The sequence below is a fragment of the Fundulus heteroclitus genome, unplaced genomic scaffold, assembly GCF_011125445.2.
Source record: "Fundulus heteroclitus isolate FHET01 unplaced genomic scaffold, MU-UCD_Fhet_4.1 scaffold_79, whole genome shotgun sequence".
Taxonomy (NCBI): domain Eukaryota; kingdom Metazoa; phylum Chordata; class Actinopteri; order Cyprinodontiformes; family Fundulidae; genus Fundulus; species Fundulus heteroclitus.
The window spans coordinates 1082466-1094720 of NW_023397241.1; the positions used below are offsets into that span (position 1 = coordinate 1082466).

At 42.0% G+C, this 12255-nt stretch overlaps 1 protein-coding gene across 2 annotated transcripts in view; it reads left to right on the plus strand.

Annotated features, from left to right (window-relative positions):
- The window catches only part of LOC105922322 (trimethylguanosine synthase), a 351997-nt gene that overhangs the window by 116042 nt on the left and 223700 nt on the right, over positions 1 to 12255 (plus strand). Inside the window, exons 8-9 of one of the 2 annotated variants that reach the window (XM_036134308.1) lie at positions 5169 to 5385; positions 5653 to 5731. The exons of the other annotated variant lie outside the window; for it this stretch is intronic. Of the exons in view, the coding sequence (XP_035990201.1) occupies positions 5169 to 5385; positions 5653 to 5731 (296 nt within the window). The remainder of the gene's footprint in view (positions 1 to 5168; positions 5386 to 5652; positions 5732 to 12255) is intronic. 2 annotated transcript variants of the gene reach the window in all.

Below are 12255 nucleotides of genomic sequence, written 5' to 3' on the forward strand. Positions count from 1 at the left end.
CTCGGAAAGACTGGAAAACTGGCCAAGTTGATAGGAAGGTAAGTCGTTGTTTTTCTCCTGATCGGCGTTCATGGCATCATCGGCCGTTTTTTTTTTCTGTTTGTAGTCACCGTCTAGGAATCGGTATAAATTTTCCGGCCCGCCGAACAATTTAGTCCGGTCCGGTGGCCAAATGCATTATCATTATCCAACGGCTGTATCTCCTCGCTGCATCGACCGATCTGCACCAGATTTGTTGTGAGTAATGGGGGAACGCTGCCGAACGCGTTTGTGGGAATCGCCCGGTGGACGGACGAGGAAAATGCGTAACAGCATCTGCGGTGGCGGTGCGCGAACCCCGCCCGCCGGCCGGCACCGCGGCGGTGCGCAAACCCCGCCCGCCGGCCTGCACCGCGTCGGTGCGCGAACCCCGTCCGCCGGCCGGCACCGCTGCGGTGGCCAATAGGCCGGAGCGCGCTTGGCTGCGAGGACCGATCGACGCCGCTTGCGGCTTTAACATCCTTCATATGCAGCCTATCAGCGCACCTCGAGTCGCTGTTGCACGTTCCATAACAACAATGTTTAAAAACCATGGTTAGGAGACGTCTTACACTTGGAAAAAGCAGTAGTTTTACCTAGTAAAACCAAGGGTAACTACAGCGAAAGAGTTATTAGTGCAATGAAATGTTACTGCTTCATGTCATACATCACACGTCAATAGTGACTCGACTCGGACTTGACTCGGATGAGTAGTGGACTCGACTCGGACTCGACTCGGATTTTTTTTTTAATGACTTGGACTTGACTCGGACTTGAACACTGGTGACTCGAACCTGGACTCGGACTCGAGGCATAGTGACTTGACTACAACACTGGTATATATATATATGTATATATGTGTATTTAATTCAATTCAATTCAATTTTATTTATATAGCGCCAAATCATGAAACATGTCATCTCAAGGCACTTTACAAAATCAAGTTCAATCATATTATACAGATTGGGTCAGATTATACAGATTGGTAAAAAATGTCCTATATAAGGAAACCAGTTGATTGCATCAACTCCCAACAAGCAGCATTCACTCCTGGGGAACCGTAGAGCCACAGGGAGAGTCGTCTGCATTGTACATGGCTTTGCTGCAATCCCTCATACTGAGCAAGCATGAAGCGACAGTGGGAAGAAAAACCACCCATTAACGGGAAGGAAAAACCTCCGGCAGAACCGGGCTCAGTATGAACGGTCATCTGCCTCGACCGACTGGGGTTACAGAAGACAGAACAGAGACACAACAAGAGAAACAAAAAAGCACAGAAGCACACATTGATCTAGTAATCTGTTCTACATTAAATGGTAGTAGCGGGTGAGCCGTCTTCTCTGGATGATGTCACAGTTAACAGAACGCCAGACCAGGTGTACCTACTATGAAGAAAAAGAGAGAGAGCAAAAAGTTAAAAGCTGAAATGACGACAGTCATTTCAATGTAATACAATGCAAAACTGGAGAACAGTAGACTGAAGAACAGTAGAAATCAGTAGAGTGAGAAAATTAGACCCTGATGTCCTCCAGCAGCCTAGGCCTATCACAGCACAACTATAGAGATAGCTCAGGGTATGAGCCACTCTAACTATAAGCTTTGTCAAAAAGGAAAGTTTTAAGATTATTCTTAAAAATAGATAGGGTGTCTGCCTCACGGACCAAAACTGGGAGTTGGTTCCACAGGAGAGGAGCCTGATAGCTAAAGGATCTGCCTCCCATTCTACTTTTAGACACTCTAGGAACCACCAGCAGACCTGCAGTCTGAGAGCGAAGTGCTCTGTTAGGAACATACGGGGTAATCAGAGCTCTGATATATGATGGAGCTTGATTATTAAGGGCTTTATACGTTAGAAGGAGAATTTTAAATTCTATTCTTGATTTAACAGGAAGCCAATGAAGGGAAGCTAAAATTGGAGAAATATGATCCCTCTTGTTGATTTTCATCAGAACTCTTGCTGCAGCATTTTGGATCAGCTGAAGACTTCGAACTGCATTTTGTGGACTTCCTGATAGTAAAGAATTACAATAGTCCAGCCTTGAAGTAACAAATGCATGGACTAGTTTTTCAGCATCACTCCTGGACAGAATGTTTCTAATTTTGGCGATATTCCGGAGGTGAAAAAAGGAAACTCTAGAAACCTGTTTAATATGGGATTTAAATGACATGTCTTGGTCGAAAACAACACCAAGATTTTTAACTTTATTACCAGAGGCCAAGTTAATGCCATCCAGATTAAGGGATTGATTAAGAACTTTATTTTTTGAAGACTCTGGCCCAAAGATTACAACTTCTGTCTTGTCAGAATTTAAATGCAGGAAATTTAAAGTCATCCAGCTTTTGATGTCATCAAGACATGACTGCAGTCGAAGTAACTGATTGGATTCATCAGGATTTATGGATAAATATAGCTGAGTGTCATCAGCATAACAGTGGAAATTAATCCCATGCTGTCTGATAATTTTGCCAATCGGAAGCATATATATAGTAAATAGAATTGGTCCAAGGACTGAACCCTGTGGTACTCCACAAGTGACCCTAGAGTTTGAGGAAGATTTATTATTAACATGAACAAACTGGAATCTGTCCGACAGATAAGATTTAAACCAGCCTAATGCTTTTCCCTTAATCCCTACAGTATGCTCAAGTCTTTGTAAGAGAATGTTGTGATCAACTGTATCAAATGCAGCACTGAGATCTAACAGGACAAGTATAGACACAAGTCCATTATCTGAGGCCATGAGAATATCATTGGTGACCTTCACCAGAGCTGTTTCAGTGCTATGATGAGCTCTGAAGCCTGACTGAAACTCCTCAAGTAGGTCATTACTTTGTAAATGTTCACATAGTTGATTAGCAACTACTTTCTCAAGAATTTTAGATAAGAAAAGAAGATTAGATATAGGTCTGTAATTTACTAACACATCTTGATCAAGAGATGGTTTCTTAAGTAAAGGTTTAATAACAGCTACTTTAAAATCCTGTGGTACATATCCATTTACCAAGGATAGATTAATCATGTCTAAAATAGGACCACTGATCAGAGGGAATACCTCCTTAAACAACTTGGTTGGGATTGGGTCTAACATACAGGTAGAAGGTTTAGATGAAGCTAAAATTTTAGATAGCTCAGAAAGCTCTACTGCTTTTAAACAGTTCAGACACTGCGCAGGTTCTAAGGATTCCTCCAATGCTGCCTCACTTACTGAGGACGAGGTAATCATGTTTGGGAGGATGCCAAACATGTTTGGGAGGATGCCAAACATGATTACCTATATGTATGTATATATGTGTATATGTATATATGTATGTATATATGTGTATATGTATATATATATATGTATATATTATATATATATATATATATCTATATATATATATTCTATATCTATCTATTTATCTATCTCTCTATCTCTCATCTATGTCTCTCTCTATATCTGTCTTGTGTCTCTGTGTCTCTGTCTCTCTCTATATGTCTACTGTGTTCTGTGTCTCTGTCTCTCCTCTATGTCTTGTGTATCTGTCTCCTGTCTCTCTGTGTGTCTCTGTGTGTCTCTATCCTTGTGTTCTCTCTGTGTGTCTCTCTCTGTGTGTGTCTGTCATCTCTCTCTGTGTGTCTCTCTATGTGTGTGCTCTCTTCTCTGTGTGTCCTCTCTGTGTGTCTGTCTCTCTCTCTGTGTGTCTCTCTCTGTGTGTCTCTCTGTGTCTGTCTCTCTCTCTGTGTGTCTCTCTCTGTGTGTCTATCTGTGTGTCTCTCCTGTGTGTCTGTCTCTCTCTGTGTGTCTCTCTCTGTGTCTCTGTCTCTCTCTCTGTCTCTCTTGTCTATGTCGTCTCTGTCTCTGTCATCTCTATCTCTCTCTCTCTCTATCTATCTCTCTCTATCTATCTCTCTTGCGGTTGGTGGCTTCAAAGCGACTCGTTCTAACGGCGGGCGATTAGCACTCCAGTGTATAATATAGGTCATTGTTGCAACCCCCATGCCAGTGGACTTCTGGAACCCTGTGTGGATGAATAGTGCTGTAAACGGATCATCCGCAGCCCAGTAGGGCTTTGTTATTTTCATGCGTGAGAAATGTCATGTGTTGTGTGTGAGCACGTGAAGTCAGTGAAATGTGTGCAGATTTGACTGAGGTTAAGACCTGGAGCTAACAGGCTAAGCTCCCGCTAGCAATCTTGAAACAAAGCTACGCTGAGGTGTTCTGGGTTGTGTTCTAAGGTTATGACAAACTTTATTTCCTTAAGGGTTTTGTACACCAATGGGACTTTATTGTTTGTGTTTTCCAGTCCGCTCATTACAACAAAATATAGCTTAAGTGTCTTTTTAAATAAACTATGAATGTCCGCTAGCATTAGCTGCTATTAGCCTTTTTAATTCCACAATACTAACCCTTGCTAAACATAATGCTTGTTTTGTTTCACTCTACCATCATCTGATAATGCTAAGACTGTTAGTACAGCATTTATAGGGAACATTAATGTTGAATCTAATGGGGTTTTGTGTTACTTAAGATTAACTCATCCAATTAATGGCAACATGGGCCGAATGTGCCCCGACACACATAATTTCCAGTCGATCGTCCAGTTACAGTGCACTCTAGCTTCTTAAGTTACCAGTTTGAGTCGAAATTACTTCTGGAGAAATAATTACAGTAATGAATGTGTTGAACACAGACCAAATGTTCTAAATTAGTTAAGCTAATTCAACCTCATTCCTTATTCTTTAAGATAAACTTTGGTTCTCTAACTTAGGTCTGCAGTTTTGTTTGTACATAGTTCCTTAGTTTCTTTATTTTTTATTATTTTGCTTAGTAGTTTTAGTTAAGTTTCACTTGCCTAGTAGAGAAGATATGTTGATTTAAATAAAGTGTTAATTCAGTTAAACAACATTCTATAATAGTGTTCCCTGGATGTGCATTTGTTTCTGTTAATAAATGATTGTACTTGAAGAGAAGTTGTCACAATTTTTTTCTGTATGCGTGCAGAGTTTGCTCTTAGTCTTGCCCTGAATCTTGCTTTCAACTATTCACGTAATAATTAGTTATTTAATAAACATTAAATCGCTTAAAAACATACGTAATGGCAAAACAGTAACTTCAGGTTATAGTTCCTAGGTAAAATTTCTAAGTAATCCTGTTCTTTGGTTCTTGTAGTCTTGGCTATTGATATAGATGCAGATCGGCTGGACATGGCTCGAAACAATGCTGTTGTCTACAATGTAGTGGACCGAATAGACTTCCTGCAAGGAGATTTTCTTCAGCTGGCACCAACTCTGCATGGTGATATAGTCTTCCTGTCGCCGCCATGGGGTGGACCAGACTATTTGAATGCGGATGTGTTTGACATTAGAACCATGATGGAACCTGATGGATATCCTTTGAAGTGATGCCAATTTAAATGTTTCATTTGTTCAGTTGCCATTTTTTTCTACTTTTTATTCTTATCAATTTCAGCACCTTTAAACTCATAAAAAGTATATTTTTATATACTCTCTACTTATTTTACCTTTTTCCTTCTGTTGTCAGTTGTTTTCTACCACAAATGACAAAAGATCAATGATTACTGGCTTGTCAAAGTATTGAAATGGTCAAATATTTTCGTTCATTAACATTTGTTAACATCCTTAACCAGCGACACCTTCAAGATATTCAGCCAAGCAAGACGGATAACAGAGAATATTGTTTATTTCCTGCCCCGCAATGCAGATGTGAACCAGGTATGCATTTTCCATGTGGGTATGTCTATATACTGGCTGTCTATATAATATCCATCCATTTTCTGACACACTTATCCCTGCTGGGGTCGCGAGGGTCCATATAAAATTTTTTATAAAATATAAATCTTATTCTTAAATAATAATATTCTATACATACATAGTTTCAATGGTCCTGACATATGTAACTAAAGCTATAAGATGAGGCAGAATGTGTGATCAAAGTTGGACCATCTTTTATTATGCCCAGCAGGACCAGGACGTATAGATCTTTCTACAAGAGTTCAGTAACAGTGCATTGACTGGGAAAATTAAATCCAGTAAAACGTTTAAAGGAGTCATAACCTGGGATTTTACATATACTCTCCTTCTGAAAATGTCTTTAAATTCTTGTTTAGTAATTTTTAGGAGAAACATTTTCTTAAATAGGGCTCATTCTAACCTTTTTCATACCCTTTTTTATTTCTCACAAGTATACGCACAAGAATTTCGCTATGTTCACACTGCAGAGAAATGCAAACCAAATATGATTTTTTTTGCCCATATGTGACCCATATCTGTCTTTTTCACAGCAGTGTGAACGGACCAATTCCGATCTTTTCATCCTCCCAAAAATCCGATTTGTGCCACTTCTATATGTGGTACTAATTCGGATACATATTGGATTTGTTTCAAAGTTTCCACAGTCTGAACAGTCATGTTCATCTTCTTTCACGTCACTCTCCTGAATCTCACTACACATCCACACACAGTAGTAGTAGTTAGCCCTACACAAAAGACCGTTGTTAACAGCTCTGCTGCTTTCTTCTTACCTTATTTTGTTTTGCTATGATGGAGTTTTAACATTATCGGCTCCCATTGCTTATCAGCTTTCTAAATAATAGTAAGGAGAGATGCTGGCCGGTATCCGCACTTTTTTTTCTTTTAAAGTTTTTTTTTAACAAAACTTTATTGTACACTTCTAGAAACAATTCACCATTACCACAAACAGTGTGCAGGTCTTTGAGGTCTCTTTCTGTTATCTGCCCATGCAGGTCGTTTTTTGGTTTTGAACCGTTCCGACAGCAGTATTGTGGTGGTCTCATTTAATAGTAGTATGAACGGCCACCTCAAAGAAAATCCCGATTTCAGCAAAAAAGTCTAAATTGAGCACCAAGACCTGCTGTGTGAACATAGCCTTTGACTTGTGTGTGTGTCATAGATTGTTTTCAGTCACTCACTCACTCACTCACTCACTCACTCACTCACTCACTCACTCACTCACTCACTCAACACACACACACACACACACATATATATATATATATATATATATATATATATATATATATATATATATATATATATATATATATATATATATATATATATAAAAAGCAGAACACTATTGTAAAAGTAATTGTAATGCTACACTGCCAGAAAGGACACATGAGAAAAGGAGACACACACACACACACACTGCCGCTGGCAAGAATAAAAGCTCTGCGCTTGCAGTCAGCAAAGTGAGCAGAAAAGGGAGAACCCCAGTAAAAGGTAACAGAAGTCCCTGTTGTAATTGCCCATTTCTCCAAACCCAGGCTTGATGCCATCTTCACCTGATACTGTTCCAAGTTAACGAACCACCTCTGGTGCTTAATGTGACGCGGATACAAAAAAAGTTGCAAGCTCAAGGGAGGGTTCTGCTGGCACAGACAGTCTATTGAGGAAGAGGAAGGCATGGCTTAGGTTAGCGTCCTTCCACAAGTGATGTAAATCTAGTAGCAGCACCAAAATCTCGCTTTGTGAGAGCGCGCTATTTGGAGTTTTTATGGTTTGTACAAGGAGCCCACACAAAAAAACAAGTCACTTTCACACTCCTACTTTTCTGGAAGGTTTTAACTTAGGCCCAACCCGCAAGTTTTAATATGAAAAATCTGAATCCCAGGTAATGACTCCTTGAACTAAAACTATACTGTTTTTAACATTGTTACCAATTGTTGTGGACTGGAAGTGCAATCAGTATGACAGACACAAATAATACATTTTGAGGAACAATTAGAGGTGATATAAAGCAGGATGTGCAAACAGTTTGATTTCATAATGATATGAATTTACATTTATATATTAGCAATGTTGTACTTCTCACAAATGTTTAATTTTGAACTCCAACATCAGGGGCCTTGTGTATTAGGCACACTTATGCAGAAAAAACCTGTGGCACAATGTTTTATATAAAAATGAAAGTTTTATCAAGTGTGGAAATCCACGTAAACTTTTGACCTGGTGTGAAAATGTACGGCAGCCACAAAAACGTTTTAAGTAATAACAAACCACAACATAGTGAAACTCACCTAAATGCACTAAAATATGACTCCATTCAGTTTTATGTAACTCAAGGAGCAGAAAATCTGATATTTTTTCATTAGTTTGAGCTTTTACAGTTTAAACCTGTACAAATAAATCCCATTTACCCCTAAACAATAATGTTGCACACCTAAAAAGGTTGAGGATACAACATCCATCAGATGTAAACTGTTAGTATTCCTCTGTTTTTGTCACATGTAGCTGTAAATGGGCATCAGTCTTTTGCCGAGGAGCATAAAATGCATGTAATGCATGATGTAAGGGGCTCTTTCAATCTCACAGAGCAAAATGGATCAGCAGATTAATTCTTAACAAATCAGGTTCTTAAGGTGGAGACATTCGCACATGTCCACAAGTACCTGCGTAAAGTTGCACGCAATTGTGGAATGATGACTTCATTGGCACTGGTGAAGGTTATTGGCAATGGAAGAATTCAGAGGGAGTGTGTTTTCAGAGATCATACTGACTGCTGGCACATGATGATGAGTAGCTTATTAGTGGGTTTAAATTGCCCGGTACAATTTTTTTTTTTTTACTAGCCCCAGTGCGATTGTCGCTGGTGCCAGTTCACGTTCTAGCTACACTGTGTTCTCTGCAACCGGAGCTTCTCAGAGGGAGCTGACTGACCGTGTATTCCACAGTCATCCCTGAGCCGTCCCATGCTGTTCATATGTTTTTCAGATATATGTAAAATTCCCCTAAACTGTGGCTCTCGTTTGCAGCAAGGAGACGATTTTCAAATGTAATCAGAGCTATCACTGCACTCATATTGCTATAATCCTGCTTAACTCAGGATTGCACTATACTAAAATAATAATCATAATAGTTCTTGTCATGATTTGTCTTTGGATGAACCCGGACACAGCACGCACACACAGAGCTAGTTCTTAAAGTGAGTTTATTGAACAGGATGGAAGATTGATGACGAGAGGAACCAGAGTCTTTTACGGATGGAGATGAAGCATGCAGAAGCTGGCTGACAGGAGGAGTGTGGGGTGACTGACCAGGAGGAAACTCTGGAGCGGAGGACTTGAGACCGTGGAACAGCTGCGGAACTTGAGACCGTGGAACAGCTGCGGAACTTGAGACCGTGGAACAGCTGCAGAACTTGAGACCGTTGAACAGCTGCAGAACTTGAGACCGTGGAACAGCTGCAGAAGTTGAGACCGTGGAACAGCACAGGTACTTGAGACCGTGGAACAGCACAGGAACTTGAGCAGAACGGAATCCAGGAGACGTGAATAGGAGTAGAGAACTTGAGTTGGAACAGAAGCATGTCTAGGGTTGAGGCTGGCTGGAATAAAGCTGAAGTCTTCTGACGGACCAAAACAGGAAAACTGAGCTGATACAGGGTTCTGGCAGAGACTGAGCAGGAGAAGAACACTACGGACCGGCGAGCAAGAACGGACTGAGGTGAGTACAAATAGGGGTGGAAACAGGTGGGAACAGTTGGAGGTTGATTGCAGCCTGACAGGTGGAATTAATCAATCTGCGCAGGGAAGGGAGAGAGGCAGCGAGGCTCAGACTGCAGCCTACAAGCTGCATCCTGACAGTACCCCCCCCCCCCCCCCAAGGCCGGACACCGGACGGCCCAGAACTTCCCACAATGGGTGGGGTGGAGGGGGCCCAGGACGGTGGGCAAGAATCAGACTGAACGCTGGGAACCAAAGGGCTAGCGAACACGGAGAACCGAAGTCTAGAGAACATGGGGAATCTAAGGCTAGAAAACACGGAGGACCAAGGGCTAGAGAACACGAGGAACCCAGAGGCTAGTGGACACGGAGGAACAAAAGCCGGCACACGCTGGAAAAGGAAACAGACGCTCGACAGCGCCAGGGGAAAGAACGGGCGCACGACCGCGCCAAAGGGAAGGAACAGGCGCACAACAGCGCCAAAGGGAAGGAACGGGCGCACGACAGCGCCAATGGGAAGGAACGGGCGCACGACAGCGCCAAAGGGAAGGAACGGGCGCACGACAGCGCCAAAGGGAAGGAACGGGCGCACGACATTGCCAAAGGGAAGGAACGGGCGCACGACAGCGCCAAGGGGAAGGACCGGGCGTACGGAAACGCCAAGGGGAAGGACCGGGCATACGGAAACGCCAAGGGGAAGGACCGGGCGTACGGAAACGCCAAGGGGAAAGACCGGGCGTACGGAAACGCCAACGGAAGGAACGGGCGTATGGAAATCATGCCAAGGGAAGAAATTGCCAGGGCGTGAGGGGAATTTCTAAAATACCAGGGATCAGAGGGCGTCCTAACACGCCGAGATACATGAAAGCTGAACACTAGGAGACAGGGGTGTCCTAACGCGCCAGGGGACTAAAACAAAGGGCTAGGCAGCAGCAGGCCAGGCGCGCCAGAGGGCACAGGCAGCAGCCCAAGTGCCAGAGAACTCTGGCGACTACACAACAGGGAAAGACATGAAACAGGGGAACAGAACAGAGACACCAGGGGGAAGCAAGCAAAATGAAAACTACGGAAGGCTAGAGAGGACTAGACTAACCTAACAGGGCAAACTAAGATAAGAAAATAGTAAAAGCGTAGGGACCTTGAAAATGCAGGGACCTTAAGGAGCGCAGGGACCTTTTAAGAGCGCAGGGACCTTAAAAGCGCTGGAACCCAGACAGCGCAGGAACCCAGACACACAGACATTAAGGGGATAGAACAACAAAACTTAGAAAAACAAATATAGGGCTAAGACCAGAACTACCAAATTTGACAGGGACTAAAATACTAATACAGGACTAGACAGGAACCACTGGGCCAGAAAGGTACTTTAGGGCTAAAACAGAAACTACTGGGCCAAACAGGAACTACAGGACTAGACTAGAAAATAAAAAACAAAACCAGAACACTAGGAAGGGGACCAAAACCTAAAGCAAAACTATAAAACAAAGCAAAACAGGGAGACGAGGACAGGTACAGCTAAACTAATGAAAAACCAGATAACTAAAGCTAGAAATAAGAACACAAGCAACAGGAAGTCTAAGGTAAAAACTAGAATTCAGAAGCAAAACTCGAAAAACTAAAGGCAAACCTAGAACAATAGAACAGAGCTGAAAAGAAATAAAACCAAAAGCAAAACAGAAACTCAATTAATCTAAGCAGAACTTGAACACACAACAACCGAAACTAAAGAACTCTAAGAAATCTAAGGAACACTGAAATACTCTAAAACCAAAGAATGTTAAGTAACTCAAAACACCAGGGCCAAAAATAACTCAAAACAAAAGCAGAAACTAGAAAACGCTGGGCAGCATAGTCTAAACATGCTGGGCAGCGGCAACAGTTACGCTGGCAGCGACGACTGGAAGCGCCGTCTTAAAATGCTGGGCAGCGTCAGGGGCGGGCTTCACGGAGAGCGATCCCGGGAAACACAGACAGAGGCAGGGCGTCGCCACACAGCGACCAGGGCAAGATGAACCGGAAGCGGGGCATCCATGAAGTCCCCGAGCAGAGGCGGAGCAGATCCTGCCAGCTTCTGCACCAAGCTCTGTATGTGCTCGAGTTCATCCTTTTGGCCGGTCCGTAATGTCATGATTTGTCTTTGGATTAACCCGGACACAGCACGCACACACAGAGCTAGTTCTTAAAGTGAGTTTATTGCTCAATATGGTAGTATGGTATAGTTGTTTTGCAAAATAAAGGATTACTGTTACGCAACTACATCCATAGAGTGCAACCATGCTGTCAACAAACAATGGACCAATAATTTTTTGACATAAAAAAACACTTTTTAGAGCACATAAAATGCATTGTAGTTTATATCAGATATAAGTAATTCAAGAGGTGATTCAAGATACACCCCACCCTGATTTCAGCAGTAAGTTATAAGGGGTTATTGTACAGCTTTTTAGCATCAGGACCAGCTACGTACATTAAAAAAATTCTGAACTTCCTAAATTATGACAATTATCCTACACTAATTCCCGATTCTGTAAAGCAGCTTGTGTTTGGTTGTCACAATCCCCTAAATTGAGTCTCTGTATTTTAATATCTAAAGCAGAACCATTGGTCTAGCTCAAAACAGTGATCTGAGATGGTCTAGAAGTCACACATGTGGTGAGACTGCCCTTTATTTTAAGGTTTGCTCTTAAAAATCACCAGTTATTTGAAATTTATGTTACATTTTTGATATTTTAAGTGTGAAACCGTCTGGAAATGCTAACATTTTTTCCATTA